The 23,697-nt window shown below is 43.2% G+C and overlaps 1 protein-coding gene across 1 annotated transcript in view; it reads left to right on the forward strand.

Moving 5' to 3' along the window:
- Window positions 1-23,697, forward strand: part of STKLD1 (serine/threonine kinase like domain containing 1) — a 595,840-nt gene that overhangs the window by 435,180 nt on the left and 136,963 nt on the right. Inside the window, exon 16 of the mRNA XM_069609351.1 lies at window positions 23,157-23,288. Coding sequence (XP_069465452.1) covers window positions 23,157-23,288 — 132 coding nt within the window. The remainder of the gene's footprint in view (window positions 1-23,156; window positions 23,289-23,697) is intronic.

Raw genomic sequence — 23,697 nt, forward strand, 5'->3', positions numbered from 1 at the left:
CAAGGAAATACAGAACTCTACTTTAACTTAAAAGAAGTTTTGTATTTAGTAATATAGTAGCAGGTTAACAAGTTTAAAGATTCAGTAGTATTAAGGAGAGAAGTTATTTTTTGAACATTTCTTGAAAGAATCTTAAGACTGTTTTTAAAAACTCATTAAGAGAGCAGAGGAAGAATTCCAGGTTTCACAATTTCTACATTAAGACTTTTCATTGGTATTTGAACAATCTCTCTGAGGGTGAAAAGAGAAAGTCACTATGTTTAAGTACAGCAACACAGCAGTGTGAACAATTACAATTGGCACTAAAAACAAAAGAAACTCACAAGTACCAATAAGCCTCTAAGCTAAAGGCAGAGGTAGTCAGGTAATAGATGGTTTTAAAATGGGAAATTTATAAGTTTTGTATAGATTAATTATTGAATGTTAATCAGAGATGAGTTATTTGCAGGTTATCCGGTGTTCCCAGAAATAAGGAGACCAGAGGAATCCTGACCGTTTGTTTTGTTATCCACTTTCCCCCGATTTAGTCAATCGAGCAGTTGTCAATTGACTGTTGGGTAGACTGGATTTGAGGATAGGGTGGGCTTACGTCTGCTCCTGCAGGATTTTCGGCGCTGGGACCTGATAGCTATATGCGATAGCAAACCTGCCTGTGAATAAATCGCTGGGCCCGGATGTGTATCCGGCCTCCTTTTACAAAAGCTTCTGTGCGACTCTAGCCCCCAAACCAACCGATCTCTTCAATTCATTTGCTGTAGCCGGCAAAAACAACGCAACCCTGGAGGAGGCCAAAATGATTCTCCTCCCCAAGCCGGTGAAAGATACAGCCAAATGCGGATCATATCGCTTGATCGCGCTTATAAACATAGACGAACATAGGCAAAGATCTACACAAAAATTCTTGCGAATCGGCTCACAAATCTAATGCCTGCTTTAATCCAACCCTGACCAAACAGGTTCATAAAAAATCGCCAAACCCATGACAACATTAGGAGAGTGAGCCACCTGGTGGAAAAAGTAGCCAAAAATGGGGATGCCGCAGCACTGGTATTGCTCGATGCAGAAAAGGCATTCGACCGGGTCGACTGGTCCTTCCTCTTCAATACCCTGCAAGCAACATGTTTCGGCCCTAAATTTGTAGCCATCATAGAAGCTAATTATGTTTACCCCTCAGTCAGATTGCTAATAAATGGTCAGCTGTCCCACCCGGTCTCCCTTCGTAGCAGCACGAAACAGGGATGTCCTCTTTCCCCTGTCCTGTACGCAATACACCTGGAACCACTTTTGTCTTAGCTACATCAATTGGATGCAAAAAAGGTAATAGCATTTGGAGGAGACACCCACAAACTGATGGCCTACGCAGACAAATTGCTCCTCACTATTACCAGCCCGGTCGTCTCTTTCCCTGCGGCACTCCTTGAACTGGAAAGGTTTGGTACAGAGGCCGACTTAAAAATTAACATCACAAAATCCGAAATTTTAAACCTGGATGTCAAACAAGATGAATTAATAAAGGCCAAAGAGGTGACGCAGCTCTGCTTGGTCCCAAAGGGTATTCAAATTCTAGGGGTGACTATTACGTGTTCACTTATGGAACTATATACAGCTAATTCTCAGCCACTCATAGCGGGTATCCAGAAACAATTGCAGATGTGGAGCCCACTAACAGTCTCTTGATTGGGGCGGATCAATTTTTATCAAAATGGTAATTTTGCCAAGGGTTCTATACCGGTTTCAAGCCCTCCAGATCCCGACCTCATTCTTCCGTGCCCTACACACGACGATATTCAACTTTATATGGTAAAATGGACCCCCTGGCATTTCACAAACCTTCGAGAATATTACAGGGCAGCACAGTTGCGAGTGATAAAGGACTGGTTCAGGGAAGACACAAGTAAGAGATGGGGCCAGATGGAAAAAGCACTAGTGGGCCCAAGAATGGGAGGGAAGTTGTGGGTACCTAGACCAGCTAGACCACAAAACGTGCACCTTAGTGAGATCATGAGTCGTTGAAGACTCTTGGGACCAAGCCATTTCACAACATCAAATCACAGCTTTCCCCTCCCCCTTCACCCCACTATTAGCAAATCCACAATTCACCCTGGGCGTAGACGCCAACTCATTCCCACACTGGAAATTCTCGGGATGTATAAAATTCAGCAATATGTTTCTGGGGCAGGACATTAAACCCTTTAATACATGTAAAGTAGACTGGGTCTATATGAGAACCAGTGCTTCCAATATTTTCAGGTACGACACTGGCTGATGGCCCCGCTGAATAGATTAGCAGCCCAGAGCACCCTCACTCCATTTGAGAAATTCTTGACGTCCAACACGCAGGAGAAACACCTGATCTCAAAGATATACAAATTCCTAACAGATGAAGCCCCGCAGACAGCATTACCGCACAAAGCTAGATGAGGGAAGAACTCTCGGGTTTACACCAACAGAAGAAATATGGTCAAGCCTCTGGTCAGATATCCCCTGACTGACGAGATCTCTACAGATCAGGGAATTCTGGCTCAAACTAATGTTCCAATGGCACTATACCTCTAAACGATTACACAAGATAGCTCTATCTATGCGGGATCCCTGCTGGAGAGACTGTGGGGATAAGGGGGACTGGTTACTTCTCTGGTGGTCCTGCCCTAACTTACAACCATTATGGGAAGAGATAAAGGGGAATATGCAAGCTATGTTAGCATACCAATCCGAGCGACCCATAAGCAAATGTCTGCTGGGCATGGCAGGCCCTGACAACAAACTCTGGCCGAAGCACAAAAGGAAAGCATATTACAACCTCCAGCTGGCAGCCCTGCTTGTGGTGGATAGAAATGGAAGTCTAAAGACCCACCGCATATCAAAGACTGGTACCACAAACTCTGGAACTTTGTGTCCTTAGAATGGGTCACATATGCGATTCAATTGGAACAGATCAAATTCATGGCAGAATGGGTATCGATTCTGAACATTTTACATGGAGACTATATGGAGCGACACTGTCCGCAGAACATACTATTATTGGGCATACTATGAACAGTATTGCATATTGTGCATACTCGTGTACAGGGAGGTGAGGGGACTGGGGAAAGTCAGGGATAGGAATGTTGAGTTTGATTTTATCTATATTTGAAAACCCAATTTAAAAAATGTTTTAAAAAAAACAATACATGCTAAAGTGAAATTTGAGGAATCTGATTTTTGTGCGATAGTTGCAGATCTACAGGTAATCATTTAAAATGCATTGTTACATGATTTGTTATTTAGGCAACTGAATAGTCCTTCAATCATGTGACATTAAAAAGCACATTATCTTTACATAATCAATCTGTCTGTACCACTTTAGCAGATAAGTTATATTGAAATACATTTTCTAAACAGATCACTAAACCGCGTTTAATCAATATAGATCCCTCAACTGTGATAGTGTCAGGGTAGGCTTGCTGAAGTCCACAGGAGCTGAGGCTGGCCCCACAGACCCTCACCAGGAGTTCCCTTTCCCAACCTTTATTTTACAGCTGGATCGAGAACCCCCAGAAAGGGAAAGGGGAAATGGAGAAAATAAAAAATGAGACACTGCTGCTTGCAACCTTCAGGCCGTCTCAGTAATCTGCAGTAAGAGAAATGTTATTCTTACGTTACATGTGCAAACAGCCAATAAATTACTTTTGATATTTAATTTTGAAAAATGATTCACGTTACCTCATGAAGCTCTGCTAATTGCCTAGAGGCGTAATATTCATTTTAGAAAGTCTTTACAAACAATGAGAAATATTTTGTATTCTCATCAGAGCAAATCCTTGAACCTTTCTCATAAAGATAAAAACTCAAATGACTGAAAAACTAGTCTTCAACTACTAGAACTCTTGTTGTTGTAACTTTACTGTATGCTGCGGCATGAAGTACTTTATTCCATTGCTGATAGAAACTATGAAAGTCTTTTTCCCACCTTCATGGAAGCTATACTGCTGCTGTAAGAAGGATCTTCCTTTTCCTTGCTTTATAAAACTACGATAGTCCGGGGGCGTGGCCGGCGACGAGGCAAGATGGCCGCATGATTGAGGAGCTCCTGACGGTAATAAAATGGCATTTGTAAATTTACAATGCATCACTGTGAATTCCAATGAAGAAGGAATGAAACATTTAATTGTTTAACACCCCTGGTGGTCCCTGGGGGAATCTCCATGAAGTTGAATTATTGCCTGGAAAGCCCTCAGAAGTATAGGTGGGCTGGGCCTGAAGCCGGGAACTTTCCTGATTAAGATAACAGCTGACTGACAAAGCACGTTGAAAATAGTGTCTTTTGCAGGGAAAATACTTTTCTTCACAACACAGGCCCTGTGTCAGAAAAGATGTATGCACTGCAGGGAAAATACTTTTCTTCACAACACAGGCACTGTGTATAAATAAACCCTAAGAAGGTCTAAATACCAAAGAAAAAGGTACTTTCTACCCCTCCTCCCTTATACAGTACAGTAACTTATTTAATATCCAAATGTTCTGAAAACTACTGGCTGAAAGCCAACTTCAATGCATATGGCTAATACGTCTATGTAGAACTAGTGGTTACTCGATTACACAGCTTTGATGCATGACTAAGCTATTGCTGGAAGAGGCAGTCTCCAGAGATTAACTGCTGTCAAACAAAGTCTCTTTATTGTCACTTGCTCAGCTGCATAATCATTTCCTACTTCATATTGCCAGAGGGTAGTGGAGAACACAGCATTGGGAGCAGGCTGAGGTGTGAGCGTGACTTGCCTACAAACGCCTGGTGAAAGGATAGGTTGTCTTCAATCAAACAATACAGGAACGTCGCCTCCTGTGAGATTATAAACTCACATCTCACTTTGCGAGACTACACAGTTTCAGTTTTCTCTTGAGGTCACTCTTGCCTAACTGTTACGCTCACCTGGACCCCACAGGGGTGTCGATCGGACCCGGACAGCTGCGGTCTCCGTCAACGTGATGCGTAGTGCAGCGATGACTGTCTGGACTGGCCCGCCTAGTCTTGTCTGCTGGACCCGAAGAAGTATTTTCCTGCAAGTGGAGACAGGGATTAGCCACCTGTGGGTTTTAGTGATGGCCTCCCAACTGTTCTCGCTCTCCCCCACTAATCACCTCTGATATCCCCTTAGTAACCTCACCTTATGTTTGTAAAAGATGAGCTCTCCATCCTGCGTGTCTTGCAGGGGCGCGTAGATACCAGTTACTTCACTGGTTTGAAGGCGTTGGGAGAGTTCCGGTAAGCATTGACTCTGAAGTCCCTGGCGGGATTGGTAAATATCAAGTTCAAAGAGTTCAATGTGCCCGATGTTCTCTCTTGTCCCCTTCCTTCCTTAAGTTGCAACTGAGTTTGTGAGAAGAAGGTCTCGTAGCTGCTGCTGGCGTTCAGGTAAGAGTCTGTGTTACCCAACGCTGTCCGGTAACTATTGCATGTGTTAATGTGTTGTTTTTCGCCCTCTTTACAGATGTGGCATATGAAGATATGGAGAATAATACCGTCGGTGGTAAATCAGGTAAGTCTATGGTGGTAAGAGGTATTTGTTGATTCCCTTGGCTCACCTTGTTATTCTTGTGCCCCTAGGTGCCGGAGTACGGCGAAAAAATGATGGAGACAGTGCCGGATCGAAAGATGCTGTGAGAACTGGTGAGTATGGCGCTGTGCTGGAGCTGGCGAAGCGACGCGTGCAGGACTGATGTACTTTCCAGGTCGGGAGATGAAATGGATCCGGAATCAGGTGAGGAATTTGAAATAAGTTTGTTTTCTAACCTTGTCCTTTTCTTCCTCTTTATTCTAGGAGATCCGGATTCGAGACGGGTGTGGCAGAAGACTGGATGCTGGCTGTAGGCATGCGGGCGTGGCAGAAGACTGGATGCTGGCTGCAGGCACGGTGAGAGTCACGCTGCTGGATACAGAATAACACGAAGCATGTGCTGCTGTTCGGGCGTGGTTTAAATAGCCTCCAAAGTAGTCCCAGGAAAGAAGTTCCCAGGACCACACCCGAGTAAAAAATAGTCCCTGTAGTAAAATAGTCCCATCCAGGCCTCACGTTGGCTTGGATTTATTTGCAGCATGGTCTGCATGAGGTAAGTAATGTCTATGAGCCTGGCGCCTATGGCGCCAGGACTGATTCTTATTATGAGCCTGGTGCTTACGGCACCAGGACTGAACCCAGACAGCCCCTAGCTGGGGCTGCTGGGGTTTTTGTAAATGTCTGGATGCCTGCTCCCGGGGCTGATGGGCTTCATCCGGATGCCCGGAGGTAGGCATCATGACACTAACTAACCACAAAGAGGAGGTATAGGGCGGTTCCCTCCTGTTTATGCCAATCGTTTATAACACTCAAAACAACAGAAGGTAAAGTTATTGTAAGTTATTCCTGTAGCTAGATCCCTAGCCAACAACTAAATCTCCCTATCTGTGAATAATCTCAGGCCATTAAGTAGGGTCCCTAGTTAGTGCTGTTGGGCCGACTACAAAAGGTGTCGAGATCTTCTCCCTGTACTCTCTAAAAACACTTTCCTGGTGTCTGGTATGTGCACACAGGTTGGAGGTCGATTCTTGAATTTTAATATGTCGCCCCCAATTCGTGTGTCTTATCGTTAAAAAACAACGAGTGCTAATCCCAGAGTATCTGGTTGAATGGCCAGATAACAATGGGGAAAGAATTTTCGTTAAAAGCTGTGTGGAAAGTGAAGATATTAATTCTTCATAACTCCCAAAGGTTCAGATTTGAACCGCAAATTGTGTGGATAACAAATTAAGTTTCCTTGAAACAATCCCTTTGTTTTTCTTTGGAAAGGGAGTGTGGGTCTGGGTTACCCTCCAGGCCTCTTGTATGGTCAACCGGTTTCAGCGGGATTCTTGAGTTGCCGCTTTCTTCAGGACGAATACTTCAAGTTGAGGTATCCTAAACAGTGTCTTCAACACTGTTAGATGGTAGAGGGTGTCCAAGGTTTGATAGGGTAATTACTTCCTCGTCCTGTATGGACAACAAAACAAGAAAAATTGGGGACTATAATCAGTCTCATGTACCAACAGTTTCTACTTTAAAAAATGAGAATTCTAAGGTACTTCTATCAGTACCACCTCTATATGGGGAATCATACCTCTGTGTTGTAATTCAAGGGTAGCGGCTTGATTTTTCGGTGGTGTCCAATTTATAGCCAAAATGCTAGCAAGGTTGGTCTTATTTCGTCCTTTCTTCTGGATATTATCCCTGTGATTTGAAAGAAAAGGTGTTTGTAAGAGCCTGCTGTCATCTATATTGCATCTATAGAAATATTTTTCATGGGTCCATCGCCCTTTAAGAGTGAGGTAGGCTTTTGTTTAAGTTGTTGTTATCCTTAATTGTTTTAATTATTTTCAAATTGGGTTTTAGCAATGACCTCTGCTCTTATGTCAGAGATTAGAGGTCCTGCAAAGATGCCGTTTCCCAAATCTGGCTTTTCTGCATTGGTGTTGGCGCATCTTACCTCCATTCGTCGGTTTGTTCCTTCCCGGATCGAATCGTATCCACTACTGCGTTGCCCTGTGTCTGTTATTCTTTTATGGTCATGTGCACGGTCACGCGGCCGAGATATCCGCTCACGTGATCACGTGCACGTGGGATATCCGATCACGTGATCACGTGCACGCAATCGCGTCCAGTGCGCGAGATCGAATAGACATGCCCGATGCGAAGCCGTCACTCTTGGCGGGGACGTAATCACATCGGGAACGCGGGATCGGTTCACCATCGTGTATGCTTTGACGCCGTATCTCCAAAATGGGGTCATATGGATCATGTCGTCCTCTGTTTCTCCTATAAAGAAGGAACATGACCGTTGTAGATATCTATCACACTCTATTTGTCTCTAAGTGCAACACCTGTGAAAGTTTTTGCATTAAGGACACAAGTTAGCACAAAAACATTGCGGGAACTTGTCAAAGACTGATTATTCGTAGTTGAGGCTTAGGTGCAAAAGGGGGGACCATGATCGCTAAAGGCGAGTTCTCTATTAATCGCCTGGCCTATGGGTCTTATAGACTGCTAGGTCTTTGAAATTCATTGTGGCCATGAAGTCTCCATTTGATGTCTCTAAAGGAGATGGGAGTTGGCAGAAGAGCGGCAGGGCCTTGTGAGGTATGGTCCCATAGATGATGGATATGATATTCTAGGCAATAATCTATGCCCTATAAAGAGTCATAGTTGGCTAACCCTGTTCATCCAAGGGTCGCCAGAGCCTGCCAGCAGATCTCATCATTGAGGCCAATCAAGTGGCTGCGTGTTCTGTATATCCACTGTTGTTCTCTTTTTAATAGGAGTGCTGTGATGTTACCACCTCTTGTCGGTGCTTTTACTTTTTCTATTATGGTCCACATAATATCATCTGCGGTGTGATGGTTTTCAATGAAATGCTCCACTAGGGGAGCCGTCCTTTTTCGTGTCCTAATGTTGGAACGATGTTCTCCTATTCGTAGTTTTATTGTCCGGGTCGTCATCCCAATATATTTCTTGTTGCAGGGACATTGTATAAGGTACACAACATTAGTGGAGTTGCAGTTAGTCAGAGTTCTTTGTTCCCAGGGATATTTCCAGCCTACGTCTATGACCGTAGTACGTTTTGTATATTTGCAAATGGTACAAGTTCCACATGGTGTATGGCCCTGAGCTTTGGGTGTATCCCATAGTGTGTTTGTGTCCGTGGCAGGCAGTGGTTCTTTGTAAGTGTGCACTAAAGAGTCTCTTAAGTTTTTTCTCCTCCTTATGGCGAACAGTGGTTCCGGCAATTGTTTCTCATCCACATTGAGTATGTGCCATGCTTTTCGGATTTCCTTTTTCAGGCGGTTGATTATAGGGGAATGGCTGAACACGGCAGTGATGGTCGTGTCATTCCTTGATCTTTTCCCATGTTGGTTAAGAGTTGTTTCTCTTTGTAAATTCCTTGCTCGTTTTCTTGCCTGTTTGACAATCCTATACGGATAATTCCTCTCTAGTAGGTTGTTCGAGAGCCTGGTTGCTTGGATGTCATATTCGGCTCCAGAGGTACAATTCCTCCTAAATCGGAGGAACTGTCCAAAGGGTAGGTTTTCTTTCAAAGATCTCTGATGGAAACTGTTATAATCCAGCAGGGAATTTCTATCTGTTGGTTTTTGAAAAACCGTTGTTTCCAGTATGTTGCCTCTCCTGGTGATCAACAAGTCGAGAAACGTTGCATTCGTTTTACTTGCCTCATGGGTGAATTTGAGAAAGGGATTCAGTCCGTTGAGCCATTCCATGAAATTATTTACAGTTATTTCGTCCCCATTGAACAATAGAAAAACATCATCGATGTATCGTCGCCAGCTGATTATATTGGCGGAAAAAGGATTGGTTTCCGTATAAATGTGGGTTTCTTCAAAATTGGCCACATACAGGTTAGCCAAAGTTGGGGCGAATGTCGCTCCCATGGCAGTTCCTGCTATCTGTTCATAGAAGTTATCTCCGATAATGAAAAAGTTTTTTGTTAAAGCTATTTCCGCCAGTTGCATGATTAGCGCAATAGGCATGTCAAGAGGTTTAACTCGTAGTATGCTTTCAATAACCCTTAGTGTTTCTTCTTGTGGGATTTTGGAATATAATGACTCAATGTCCATGGTTATCATGTAGGTGTCTTCATTGTTTAGGACAAGATTGTTTAAGTATACTAGAATGGCCGTGGTATCCTTCACACCTCCAACCTGTGTGCACATGCCAGACACCAGGAAAGTGTTTTTAGAGAGTACAGGGAGAAGATCTCGACACCTTTTGTAGTCGGCCCAACAGCACTAACTAGGGACCCTACTTAATGGCCTGAGATTATTCACAGATAGGGAGATTTAGTTGTTGGCTAGGGATCTAGCTACAGGAATAACTTACAATAACTTTACCTTCTGTTGTTTTGAGTGTTATAAACGATTGGCATAAACAGGAGGGAACCGCCCTATAACTCCTCTTTGTGGTTACTTATTCTTCTGGCGGCGTCACAAACCGCGAGTTAGTGCACCAGTAGGTCACTTTAAAATATAAATTGCGGACAAGAAAAAAATGTGGCATACAGTTTCAAGTACTAAATTTTAAATCTGACAAGACATTGACAAAAAATGGCAGAAGCAACATACCTGGCATTCGCGGAGGAACTAATAGAAGGGATCCTAGCGAACCCCTCGATACTAGGTGCAGAACAACAGGCTGCAATAGCCACCAAAGGAGATGACTGGAACGAATTGGAAGCACTACGGAAGAAGCTGATCAGAACCGAGCTACATGGGGCCATTATGACGGAATATCTTCGGGCACATATAGCGCCCAATGGCCTCATTATTAGGATAGAACCCAGAATTTTCCTTGAAGAACTCAAATTCAGGAAAGACTGGAGTTACATCTCTAACAAATGCACCAGAGACTGGATTATATTAATAATCAATACAGCCAAAACGGTATCTGAAAGACTAATGAACGAAATCATCACCAAGCAAGATGCTATAACAACCAAAATGATTATAGGTGACTATCAAAAGAATATGGCAGCCTTGGACGCCACAATTAAAGAGTTCAAGGACCTTAACCTTACCAAAAAGGTTACCAAACTTAAAAAAGATATTGCAGCCTTTTCGCATGAGAAAAAATACCCATACACGACAGACACATATTAAGAAGAGCAAGAAAAGAATATCAATGTCTCAAATATGGGCCCTATGAGAGGCAGGCAACAGAGGAATAGACCAAGACCGGGTAACTGGAATTTCTCAAGCGGAAGCTCAGACGAAGATGCCAACAAAACAGGAGGCAATGTCACCTTCGGTAACCAACAAAATAGAGGTGGCAACGCCCGGGGTTTTCAGGCCCCGAGAGGGCGAGGCAGGGCCAGAGGATGGTGGCCGGATCAATCACCCAGGGTCACCAGGAACAGAGGGAAAGGCTGGTACCAGCAGAACAGCACCCCACAGTACAACCCTTAATATCTGTTAGTCAATCCCTGGTAGTCAATCTTTCCAGTTTCACTCCCACACAAATCCAACTAGATGTATTACAGAAGGGGCTCTCATTCGTTCCAACTACTCCCCATGATCCATTCCAGACCAGAATAGAGATCACACAACTGATGAGGAAGATTAGACTCAAACAGTTTTTTGCGGAGGATACAAACAATGGACCCCGAGACGTGACTGGATTACATAACAAATCCACATATTATCCACCCTCACACAGCATAAGTGTAGAGTCTCAGACCTTTGAAAAACTCATTCTCAAGAAACTTGACGAAATAGAAGCAGAAGACAATTTGGGCACTTACCATAACATGACCAGACAGGAAGACATAGCCCTAAAAGAACTAAAGAAGAACGAAGACATAATCATTAAACCGGCTGACAAGGGGGGTGCGATTGTTATCATGGATAGAACTGACTATGACAGGATGGTGAATACATTAATAAATGACCGAACTACGTATAGAAGACTTGGCAGTGATCCGACTAACAGACTCAGGAGCCTCATTAATCCGATCATTGAAGAGGCTGAAGCAGAGGGACACATAAGCAGCAAAGAAGCAGCCTTCCTAGCGCCTAAATTTCCGAGATGCCCGGCCTTTTACGCACTACCAAAAATACACAAAGGCGTCCTCCCAACTCCTGGTCGCCCTATCGTGTCAGGGATTGGTTCAATCTTAGAACCCCTCTCACAATTTGCTGACTTCTTTCTAAAAGAAGAGGTCAGCAAAATGCGCTCTTATGTGAAGGATACCACGGCCATTCTAGTATACTTAAACAATCTTGTCCTAAACAATGAAGACACCTACATGATAACCATGGACATTGAGTCATTATATTCCAAAATCCCACAAGAAGAAACACTAAGGGTTATTGAAAGCATACTACGAGTTAAACCTCTTGACATGCCTATTGCGCTAATCATGCAACTGGCGGAAATAGCTTTAACAAAAAACTTTTTCATTATCGGAGATAACTTCTATGAACAGATAGCAGGAACTGCCATGGGAGCGACATTCGCCCCAACTTTGGCTAACCTGTATGTGGCCAATTTTGAAGAAACCCACATTTATACGGAAACCAATCCTTTTTCCGCCAATATAATCAGCTGGCGACGATACATCGATGATGTTTTTCTATTGTTCAATGGGGACGAAATAACTGTAAATAATTTCATGGAATGGCTCAACGGACTGAATCCCTTTCTCAAATTCACCCATGAGGCAAGTAAAACGAATGCAACGTTTCTCGACTTGTTGATCACCAGGAGAGGCAACATACTGGAAACAACGGTTTTTCAAAAACCAACAGATAGAAATTCCCTGCTGGATTATAACAGTTTCCATCAGAGATCTTTGAAAGAAAACCTACCCTTTGGACAGTTCCTCCGATTTAGGAGGAATTGTACCTCTGGAGCCGAATATGACATCCAAGCAACCAGGCTCTCGAACAACCTACTAGAGAGGAATTATCCGTATAGGATTGTCAAACAGGCAAGAAAACGAGCAAGGAATATACAAAGAGAAACAACTCTTAACCAACATGGGAAAAGATCAAGGAATGACACGACCATCACTGCAGTGTTCAGCCATTCCCCTATAATCAACCGCCTGAAAAAGGAAATCCGAAAAGCATGGCACATACTCAATGTGGATGAGAAACAATTGCCGGAACCACTGTTCGCCATAAGGAGGAGAAAAAACTTAAGAGACTCTTTAGTGCACACTTACAAAGAACCACTGCCTGCCACGGACACAAACACACTATGGGATACACCCAAAGCTCAGGGCCATACACCATGTGGAACTTGTACCATTTGCAAATATACAAAACGTACTACGGTCATAGACGTAGGCTGGAAATATCCCTGGGAACAAAGAACTCTGACTAACTGCAACTCCACTAATGTTGTGTACCTTATACAATGTCCCTGCAACAAGAAATATATTGGGATGACGACCCGGACAATAAAACTACGAATAGGAGAACATCGTTCCAACATTAGGACAGGAAAAAGGACGGCTCCCCTAGTGGAGCATTTCATTGAAAACCATCACACCGCAGATGATATTATGTGGACCATAATAGAAAAAGTAAAAGCACCGACAAGAGGTGGTAACATCACAGCACTCCTATTAAAAAGAGAACAACAGTGGATATACAGAACACGCAGCCACTTGATTGGCCTCAATGATGAGATCTGCTGGCAGGCTCTGGCGACCCTTGGATGAACAGGGTTAGCCAACTATGACTCTTTATAGGGCATAGATTATTGCCTAGAATATCATATCCATCATCTATGGGACCATACCTCACAAGGCCCTGCCGCTCTTCTGCCAAGTCCCATCTCCTTTAGAGACATCAAATGGAGACTTCATGGCCACAATGAATTTCAGAGACCTAGCAGTCTATAAGACCCATAGGCCAGGCGATTAATAGAGAACTCGCCTTTAGCGATCATGGTCCCCCCTTTTGCACCTAAGCCTCAACTACGAATAATCAGTCTTTGACAAGTTCCCGCAATGTTTTTGTGCTAACTTGTGTCCTTAATGCAAAAACTTTCACAGGTGTTGCACTTAGAGACAAATAGAGTGTGATAGATATCTACAACGGTCATGTTCCTTCTTTATAGGAGAAACAGAGGACGACATGATCCATATGACCCCATTTTGGAGATACAGCGTCAAAGCATACACGATGGTGAACCGATCCCGCGTTCCCGATGTGATTACGTCCCCGCCAAGAGTGACGGCTTCGCATCGGGCATGTCTATTCGATCTCGCGCACTGGACGCGATTGCGTGCACGTGATCACGTGATCGGATATCCCACGTGCACGTGATCACGTGAGCGGATATCTCGGCCGCGTGACCGTGCACATGACCATAAAAGAATAACAGACACAGGGCAACGCAGTAGTGGATACGATTTGATCCGGGAAGGAACAAACCGACGAATGGAGGTAAGATGCGCCAACACCAATGCAGAAAAGCCAGATTTGGGAAACGGCATCTTTGCAGGACCTCTAATCTCTGACATAAGAGCAGAGGTCATTGCTAAAACCCAATTTGAAAATAATTAAAACAATTAAGGATAACAACAACTTAAACAAAAGCCTACCTCACTCTTAAAGGGCGATGGACCCATGAAAAATATTTGTATAGATGCAATATAGATGACAGCAGGCTCTTACAAACACCTTTTCTTTCAAATCACAGGGATAATATCCAGAAGAAAGGACGAAATAAGACCAACCTTGCTAGCATTTTGGCTATAAATTGGACACCACCGAAAAATCAAGCCGCTACCCTTGAATTACAACACAGAGGTATGATTCCCCATATAGAGGTGGTACTGATAGAAGTACCTTAGAATTCTCATTTTTTAAAGTAGAAACTGTTGGTACATGAGACTGATTATAGTCCCCAATTTTTCTTGTTTTGTTGTCCATACAGGACGAGGAAGTAATTACCCTATCAAACCTTGGACACCCTCTACCATCTAACAGTGTTGAAGACACTGTTTAGGATACCTCAACTTGAAGTATTCGTCCTGAAGAAAGCGGCAACTCAAGAATCCCGCTGAAACCGGTTGACCATACAAGAGGCCTGGAGGGTAACCCAGACCCACACTCCCTTTCCAAAGAAAAACAAAGGGATTGTTTCAAGGAAACTTAATTTGTTATCCACACAATTTGCGGTTCAAATCTGAACCTTTGGGAGTTATGAAGAATTAATATCTTCACTTTCCACACAGCTTTTAACGAAAATTCTTTCCCCATTGTTATCTGGCCATTCAACCAGATACTCTGGGATTAGCACTCGTTGTTTTTTAACGATAAGACACACGAATTGGGGGCGACATATTAAAATTCAAGAATCGACCTCCAACCTGTGTGCACATACCAGACACCAGGAAAGTGTTTTTAGAGAGTACAGGGAGAAGATCTCGACACCTTTTGTAGTCGGCCCAACAGCACTAACTAGGGACCCTACTTAATGGCCTGAGATTATTCACAGATAGGGAGATTTAGTTGTTGGCTAGGGATCTAGCTACAGGAATAACTTACAATAACTTTATCATGACACTAACACCATGTAGCGAAAGACGATAATTCAATATATAATCATCCACCAGCTCAATTTCTCCACTGTGTTTGATACCCTAATCGCTATAATGGCGGTAGCCATTCCGGTAATTACCGGCACAGCTGCCGCCAGAGTAATTTTTTTACCAGCAACTGGTAATTGCCCATTGCTGGGTGTTGGTATTTCTTACTCCCCATTCACATTTTAGCCCCATAGGAATGGGGAGGCTGGTAACGCCAGCACCATCAATAACGGTGCCGGTGCTACCGGGTAGGTCTGCTCGCGGGTTCCGTTCCGTACGGCAGGTTGGCCCTGCCGGGCTGACAGGCACCCATGGGCAGACCTCGTAGTTTGCCGGTCCGGTAACTACGGTACTGGCAAGCTTACTGGTACCGTACTGGCAAACTTATAATGAGGCCCAATGTCTCCATCCTAGAAGAGCCTACAGTCAGATTATTTTAAGTTGTATTATTCTTACCAAGGTTTCATTACTCATTATTATCGTCTGAAATTAAAATGCATATGTCAGTCTGTCACAAAATTGCAGACCCAATTTTGGTACTAAATGTATACTATAGCAAAGTATTTGGTAGTATATTAATTGCTATGAGTTTATTTTAATTAAACAAGATCAGCCAGATTTCATTTGGGTTTGTGAGGTGTCATAGATTAGAGAGGGACACAGGTTATTGTATTCTTGTTTAAAGACATTTTTTAAAATATAAATGGGTCAGAACAATGCCTCTTGCCCTATTCTAAAGAGGAACTTCCCTACCTAGAAACTGAAACTAAGTATTTTACTGTGTCAGGATGTCAGTAACTGAAAAGCTGTCCCTGTGTCCAAAACGACCTTTCTTGACCCTCACACTTATAAACAAACAACAAAAGGTGCAAGTGTCAGGTTCCAATTAAGTATTCCTTTTAGAAGGAAGCTCTGGGTCAAGGAAAGCAGTGCTTTGCGCAAGAAAGGTAAACAATTCTAAGTTTATGGTTCAGGGGTGGAAATGCTGAGCAAGTGTATCTTTTCCTTAACATTGCCTTTCAGGATTCAGGAGTGCTCCCAATCCAAAATGGTGGGCATACGGAGCAGCAATGATTGGCTCTGGGGTGTTGTGAGGTAGTTTGGAATCTTGAGGAAGATTCTAAACTGCCTTTTATTCCAGTGAAGCTCAAGCAAGGTCTCAGAATCCAGAGCTCCAGAATTTAGCTAAAGTGCAACTGAAGAAGTGTAATACCAGGGAAGCAAATGTTTTGGTTGAGATCATCAGTCTTCAGCAGGAAGTAAAAGAGTACAGATACGTGCCGAGACAAATTAGAGCAACAAACATTTTATGGAAGTCAAGTGTGTGGAATGCTAAAATGTACATAGTTTTGAACTTAACCTTGAATGGTACTTAAATAAGACTAATGAACTTTATTTTTAGAGCACAGCATTTTTTCCAGACGAGCATTTGATTTAAAATGTCCTGTCAGTAAATTCAGTGAGATCTGATTGTTGTGCAGCCTCGCAAGTCTGTTAACAGCTGATTAGAGAAAAGGACATAGAATTGCACATGCACCGTCATGCGAGCGTCCTGGGGGCCTCAGGAATAACGGTGTTAGCGTGGAGAAAGGTGCAGCGTTCAACGATCAGCTGAGGTTTGCTGAGCGCGTTGATTCAAAGTAGCTCAGGATGTTTTTGAGGAGGCAGAAGTTTGCATTGTACATGGGTTCAGAGCCATTGTAGAGGAAACCCACGTTGCGCACTGCGGCAAGTTTGAGGAGCATCTAGAAAACAGCAGACTGCAAGTAAATGATCAGTTTCAATAAATGTAAATATTTTTAGTTTTTGAAGACTGTGATTTTCTTCATTGAGGCAATTCTGAATTTTTGGATCAGAAACTTCAGCATGACCCGAGGAAAGAAGTAAAAGGAAGTTTCCAAAGTTAAGTGGCAATGTTTTTCAGCAAGGAAAAAGAGTAGTCCAAAAATGACAGTCAAGGACAGGGCAAGGAAGTCACCGAAAAGATGGAAAGACTAACTGTTAAAAGGAAAACGTTCAGTAGGAAGGGAGACAGACTGCTATAGTTGGGGAAAAATATATTAATTTAAAATCAAATTAAAGATGAGAGTTAGAAAAAAGTACTTGCGATATTTTAAGAGCGAAACTGAGATTTCCTTCAAGAACTGTTCTGCCTTAAAGGGTTCCTCTTGAAAAACTCCAGAAGCAATAGAGTCACAATTTCAATTCAGATTCAAAAGTTCCTCCAGGCTAAAGCAGAGGCAATAAGAGGTCATTAAGGGGAGAGGTGGTATTGAGTATTTATTAGGGTGAAAGATCAAGAGTAGAAATGTAACCACAGTGGTGTTCATTTGCAGAGTTCCTGGAGGCGTGAGATTCAGCAATCAGAGGGTAAGCGTCAAGAACCTGTTCTTTTTTTTTTATTTTTTCCACTTCCTCTTTCCCCCATGCTGGTCACCTCAGCAATTGTGAAATAAAGATTGCTGGGAGGACTGGACTAAGGGGTCTGGAGGACTCATCGTCTGCTCCTGCAGGATGAAGAGTTGGGACCTTATAGCTAGGTAATGTCTTTAACTTGATGTTAGAAAAAGTGTCCAAAACCAATAGTATCAGAATGATTCCAATGAAAATGTTCTCCACGCTAAAAAGCCTTGGCTCCAGAAGGTAGCCCCCTTCCACTGGATTCTTAAACAGGACGGCAAAATGTCTCTTTAGCTAACGGTTCCTTTGTGTCTTCACTGGACTCCCAAAGTTCTTGTTCAACCAAAATGTTCTGTTATAGTTTTTCTGTAAAGGTTCTTGTATCTTTGTAGATTACCTGGTATACTCTCCTGCCAGGAATCTTCATACAGTTTTCAGCTGCCTGCTGTACTCGCCTCCCAGGACTTCTCTTTAGTGTTTTCAGATCGCCTGGTGTACTCTTCTGCCAGGAATCTTTGTGCAATTTCAAATGCCTGGTATAGTTGCCTGCAAGGACCTCTTGTGTTTCGCAGTGCCTTGATACAACAACTTCAGCACATAAAATGTGGTGCCTGGTAAATCTGTCTATGGTAATATTTGCTCAGATGTACTTGCACAAATTTCTCCCCCACACTGGCATCTCATTCACCTGTGTTTGATGGAGGTCTACCTTTATACTTTGTCTTGTCTGCATTCAAACATTCTTATTATTGCCTCTTGCCTTTGCACTTTGTCTTGACTGCATCCAAACAAACTTTGCCTTCATATATTTTCTACATCAAACATTCTTCTTATCAGGTGTTGAATTTGTACTTTGCCTTAACTGCATTTAAGGAAATGTTGCCTTTGAATGTTTTCTGCATTAGCAATCTTGTGCCATTCAATCACTTGTTGGCGCGCTTGTCGGAACGCTCCGGGGTCTCCAGCTGCTTTGGGCAGACTCACTGGTTTCTTCCATTGTCTCCGATTCTGCTCGCGCTTCTGCAGCATGGCTTCTCTTCCCATCTTCCAGTTTTTATTGTCCTGACGCTTTTTCCGGCATCCAGCGCAGCTCTGTGGTCACCCGCCAGCTTTCCTTCACGGCCTGGGGTGAAGACTGCTGTCCTGTCGAGCGGCCCAACCTCCAGGAGTTTCTGCAATGCTCTTGGCGGTCTCTACAGCCTTCCTTGCACGCGCGCACCGTCTCTCTCCCTGTCCCGGCAGCCTGCTCTGTTTCGCCAGCTCTCTGTGTGCCACGCGTTCAGGAGCCTTAGCGTGGATGGCAACGTCTCCTCTTGCACTGCTTGCTGCACCTCTCTCCTCCATAGTGCGATTGCAATTTTTAAATGTCCCGCTCATTTCAGGTTTGGAAAAACAACTAGTGTGCATGTTGTACTTCGAGCTCCTGTCACTTTGCACAAACTCCCTTGTCGTCCTCCTTGTCTCAGTACCTGAGTGGTAATGGGAGTTGAAGTCCATAATTTGTTTTGGGCTTTTAAGTCCTGGATGGTTTTTCTCATGGATTTCACAAAAAGGCACATCAGGGTCAAAAGATGTTATGTGTGAGTTGTGGGTGTTTGTGTGAAAGGTGGGGGCCTCACTAGAATGACAATAAGCCATTAAGAACTTGGCTATCAGAGGGTCTTCCTCACGGGGAATGGGTGGAGGGGGTTCGGGAACACTGTGACTCTTCCAATGAAGTCATGAGATCTCCCTGGAGTTGTCTCCTCCCATGTCTTCTCCCAACACCTCTAGAGGGGAATGGTGTTGGGAGAAAAACAGCCACCCTGAGAAGATGGGCTAAGGATAACATGGGCATGGGAGTCTGCTCACTTGATCCGGCTCAATCCACCAGCAAGCCCCTGAGTAGAGTCCAAAGGAAAGCATACGCCGTCAACAGGAGGCAGGCGTTTAGGATTTGTATTCACTGTGCCAAATGAACAAGAGCGAATGAGAGGCAGGTGTTGAAGACCACAACTAATGAAGAGCGGGGCCACCTGGTTGCCATGATATCTGCCGCTTACGGAAAGTTGAAACTGTAAGTACAGAGGCATGGGACAACTGGAGCCCATTGAAGCAAAGAACCTGAATATAATTGGAGGCAAGAGACATCCACCCAGGGAGAAGGTAGAACTATTTAACAAACACAACATTATGTGCACCCCTCCCCCTATGTCAATAGTAATATGATCCCAGAATCTCATTAAAATCCTAATGTGAGGAAGCTGAGAAACAGAGGTGGCTAAACCAACTAGACCACACAGTGTGTGCTTAAACGTGTAAGGGAGTATAGAGCAAAGAGCCTACTGGGAGCTTTGAAGAAGAAGCTGGCTGTATCCAGAGTATACTAAAGACAAAGCAAAGGAGAGTTCCCTGCTCGGGTCGCAATCCCAGATATTGTCAGTAGCTGCAACGCCCTAGAGTTAGAGACCCTTTGACCCAGAGAATCTTACCCGAGTGTGTGGCAGCACCAAGCGCAGGAGGGAGAGGTGACGGAGACTGGAGCAGTCTTTCCCCAGTAGGAGTTTGTCACACAGCTACAGAATGCTGGAGGGACCGTCATCTTCTGGAAAACCTGTGAAGGCCAAGTAAGCTGCCCTAAAGCAGATTGAAGGACACAGTATATTTCAGGCAATAACAGTACATGGCATATACACATTTACAAAATATAATACCATGCACCATGTGACCACCCTTTTAGGCATAACTAATTTGAAGGAAGGTATGTTCCTGAGTCCCTTTTGAATTGAACACCAGTCATGCTGCTGTTGCCATATTAACACATCGTGTTTTGTTGGCTCCAAATGTCAGTAAGTGGTAAATTCTCTAAAACAAAAATAGCCCTAAAGGGCACACTTTTCTCTAACTCTGCTTATTTTCCAGTAGTCAGAATGTTGCAATAGCCGCCAGGATTTGTTGCTATAAATATAAAAAAGTTAGTTGTTTCTTTTTAATCAGTCGAACAGACTTTTATTGGGCATAAAAACCTTTCGGTACAAAACCACACAATGAACACATTTCATAAAACACTATTTCAAAATTATTTTAATGCTGATTATTCTAAAATACAGTTGGCATAAAAAACCTTCAATGTAAAAGAGCACTTTTCCCATTGATCATAAAACACACAAGATGTAAATAAAGAATATTTGTTGCCAGTATTCTAAAATACAGATAATACAATTGATCCAAATGTGTTATGTACCACAATTACGAGGGGAGGAGGATGCTGTGGCAAGCATATAATACTGTTCCCAAATTGCCTCTTCTTAGTTACAAATTACGTTATGCAGTGTTTAGATCTAACATTTTATAGTGAAGGAACATATATTGAATATTTTATATCAAAACATTTTACAGTGAATGCATTTAGGGTTGGGGTAAAGGGTTAAATATTTTTGGGAAATGGTTGGGGTGGGTTTTAAGGGGTCGGAAATGGGGACGTAGGGGGGACCGACCAAAAAAAAAGAAAAAAGTGCATTCACTATAATATTTTTCCTTATAAAAGTTTCGGTATATAATCTTTCTTTATATAATATTTCGATATAAAGACATGTAACCACAAATTACAAGGTCATTCCTACGAGTAGAGCTTTGCTTGCAGCCACGTGAGAAATATACGGGGGCTGTTAAAGTTGCACAGAACCTGGGATAAAATGCATTACCTATTTGCAAGCATCATCATTAGTCACCTTTTGTTGTACTGTTTTCTGTTCCATCGCCCTCATTCTTTGTATCCATGCCCGATGTATATATCGCGCCGTTGCGAATACAACAGAGGGTTGCATGGGCAGTGTGAGGAACTTCATTGCTTCGTCTGTGCAGCGGATCTCCGCTTCCTTCAGGATCAGTCTCAAATGTGCCTGTCTCAGATTTAGAGTCATCAATCAGATAAGCAAACAATGTATCATAGTTTCCTTTGTTACCCCACACATAGGGCACACCTCTGTCCCTGTATCAAGCCATGATTTTGTAAAGGATGCGGTCTGAAATATCCCCGGCCTCAGGTGTACATAAAACAATCGTTCATAAGGTTGTACAATTTTGTCAAGAGAGGTGTTGAGCCCAGACATCATCCGACACGCAAGATAGTCTGGCCCTCATTTTAGGGATTGCTGCTTAAACCTCAAGCTGCTCCCTTGTTCTTATTTTTGCATCTTTTTTTAGACTCTTGGCAACCGATCCTCTTCTGCAGGCAGGGCTTTCCCATAGACTTCTTGCATATAAACACAGTAGAACATTCTTCATGTGCACAACCCATTTAGTACTTTTGCCCCCTTCCAATGACATTAAGTAAATCAAAGCATTCCAGTATTTCTCTAGGCCCTCCATTTTCCAAAGTCTTAACCAGTATAGGACAGGCTTGAGAGCAACCTGGTCTCCAATAGGGCAATAGGGATAACATCAAGCTCTAAATAGTCCAATGCTGATGGGCCACTATTGGGAATCAGAACCATTTTCTTCAAGAACTTATCATCTGGTGTCTTCAGCTTCCCTATATTTACATAGCCCCACAGCTCAGAGCCATAGGTGGATGCAGGCAAAGTCTGTTTCTTATATAAGTCTAGTGCAGGTGACACTGCATCACTGTCGTGGCTGTTAACATAAGATTTAATAACCCGGCTATATTTTCCCAAGGTAGTACCTGACTTATCAATCTGAGATGTCCATCCTACTGACATATGGAACCTGACACCCAGATAATCGAAATATTTGACTTGCTCCCGCTTTGTTTCATTCACTTCTATTGACAGGTGACTGTGCTTAGAGAATGGCGGCTTAAAAGCCATGACCTTGGTTTTGTCTGTGTTTAGGTCAAGCTGTAAATCTTTACAGTTTGTCATAAAAACATACAGAGATTTTTTTTCAAGCCTTGTGGAGTTGTTGCCAGGATGACTGCATCATCAGCATAAAATAAAGCTGGATATGTCTCTGCCACCATCCTGGGCAATCCTGGCACTCCCTCACTAGTGCGTCTATAATAACCTGGATGTATATACTGCAGAAAATGGGGGCCAAGATGCACTACTCACACCCTTATCAACATCAAAGTGTTGCGTCTGTTCACCCCCAAGACCGTGGTGCACTGTGGTGTGGTTCTCTAAATATCAGCATTATGGTTGAGACTAGCTGTGTGGGGGCGTTGCGAGTTTACATAAATTGGCATAAAATGTTCCTAGGGACTGAGTCGAACGCCGTTCTCAGTTCCAGAAATCCAGCATACAGCTTCATTTTCAGCAGTATGGTATATTTGGGGAGTTTTTTATGCACATTTTTGCCATGGATTTGAAAATACTTGGGCAGGACGGACCATATTTAGATTTGCTGAAAGTTGTTCCAAATTAGATGGCAATACAATCGTGCTACCTCTGGTGATCGTTTCATTAACCTGTATTGCCAAGCATATGTGGTCGAGTGGGTAAATGGCACGTTATAGGCCATAGAGCTCAGAGTTCTACTCTTGGCTTCCCTACTTCTTCATATGCATGGTTTCCTTTGTCAAACATTGGAAGAACTTAAAACAGTGGAATTATGCACAACATTCAAAAACTTGACTTTAAGGTTTCTTTACTGTGTAGACCAAGTATTGCTACCTATAGACATAAATGAGGCCCTTTTATTGCTTTATTTTCCAGATTGCTTTGCTGGCGGAGATCAGGAGGAGGAGGTAACTCAAATCCTGTTAAAAGCTATCAAGAAACATCCAACAAGGCCCATTCTGGTGAAAAATGCTTGCCTGGCTCTGGCAAGCCTTCTGAGGACCTCGGGTAATGATCTTCTCATCCTTATGTTCTTGATTAGCTCTGTCCACCAGGGATGAGTCTGAACTAAGTTCTGTTTGTACGGAGTTAATATTGCCCACTCGACCGCCATCCTTGTATTAGTGGTTCATGCAGACACAGCTGTAAAGACAAAGGCAGTCAAGCAATCTGTACCCTTGGGTGTTGCACGCATTCCACAGTTATACATTCAGTCTGTTCAGACAGCTCAGAGTTGTTAAAGAAACCGTTCTTTTATGACTTCAGACTATTTCTATCAGTTTGTTTGTTTTAGGCCCTTTGGTACCGAAGGCACACAAAGGATTACTCCATTGTCCCCCATGATGCCATGATAATTAAACCCTGTAGTCTTCAATTGCCCATGCATGCCCTCCTTCGCAACTGGTTGAGCATCCTG

This window comes from Ambystoma mexicanum, chromosome 8 (genome assembly GCF_040938575.1).
Source record: "Ambystoma mexicanum isolate Mex_15411 chromosome 8, UKY_AmexF1_1, whole genome shotgun sequence".
Classification (NCBI taxonomy): domain Eukaryota; kingdom Metazoa; phylum Chordata; class Amphibia; order Caudata; family Ambystomatidae; genus Ambystoma; species Ambystoma mexicanum.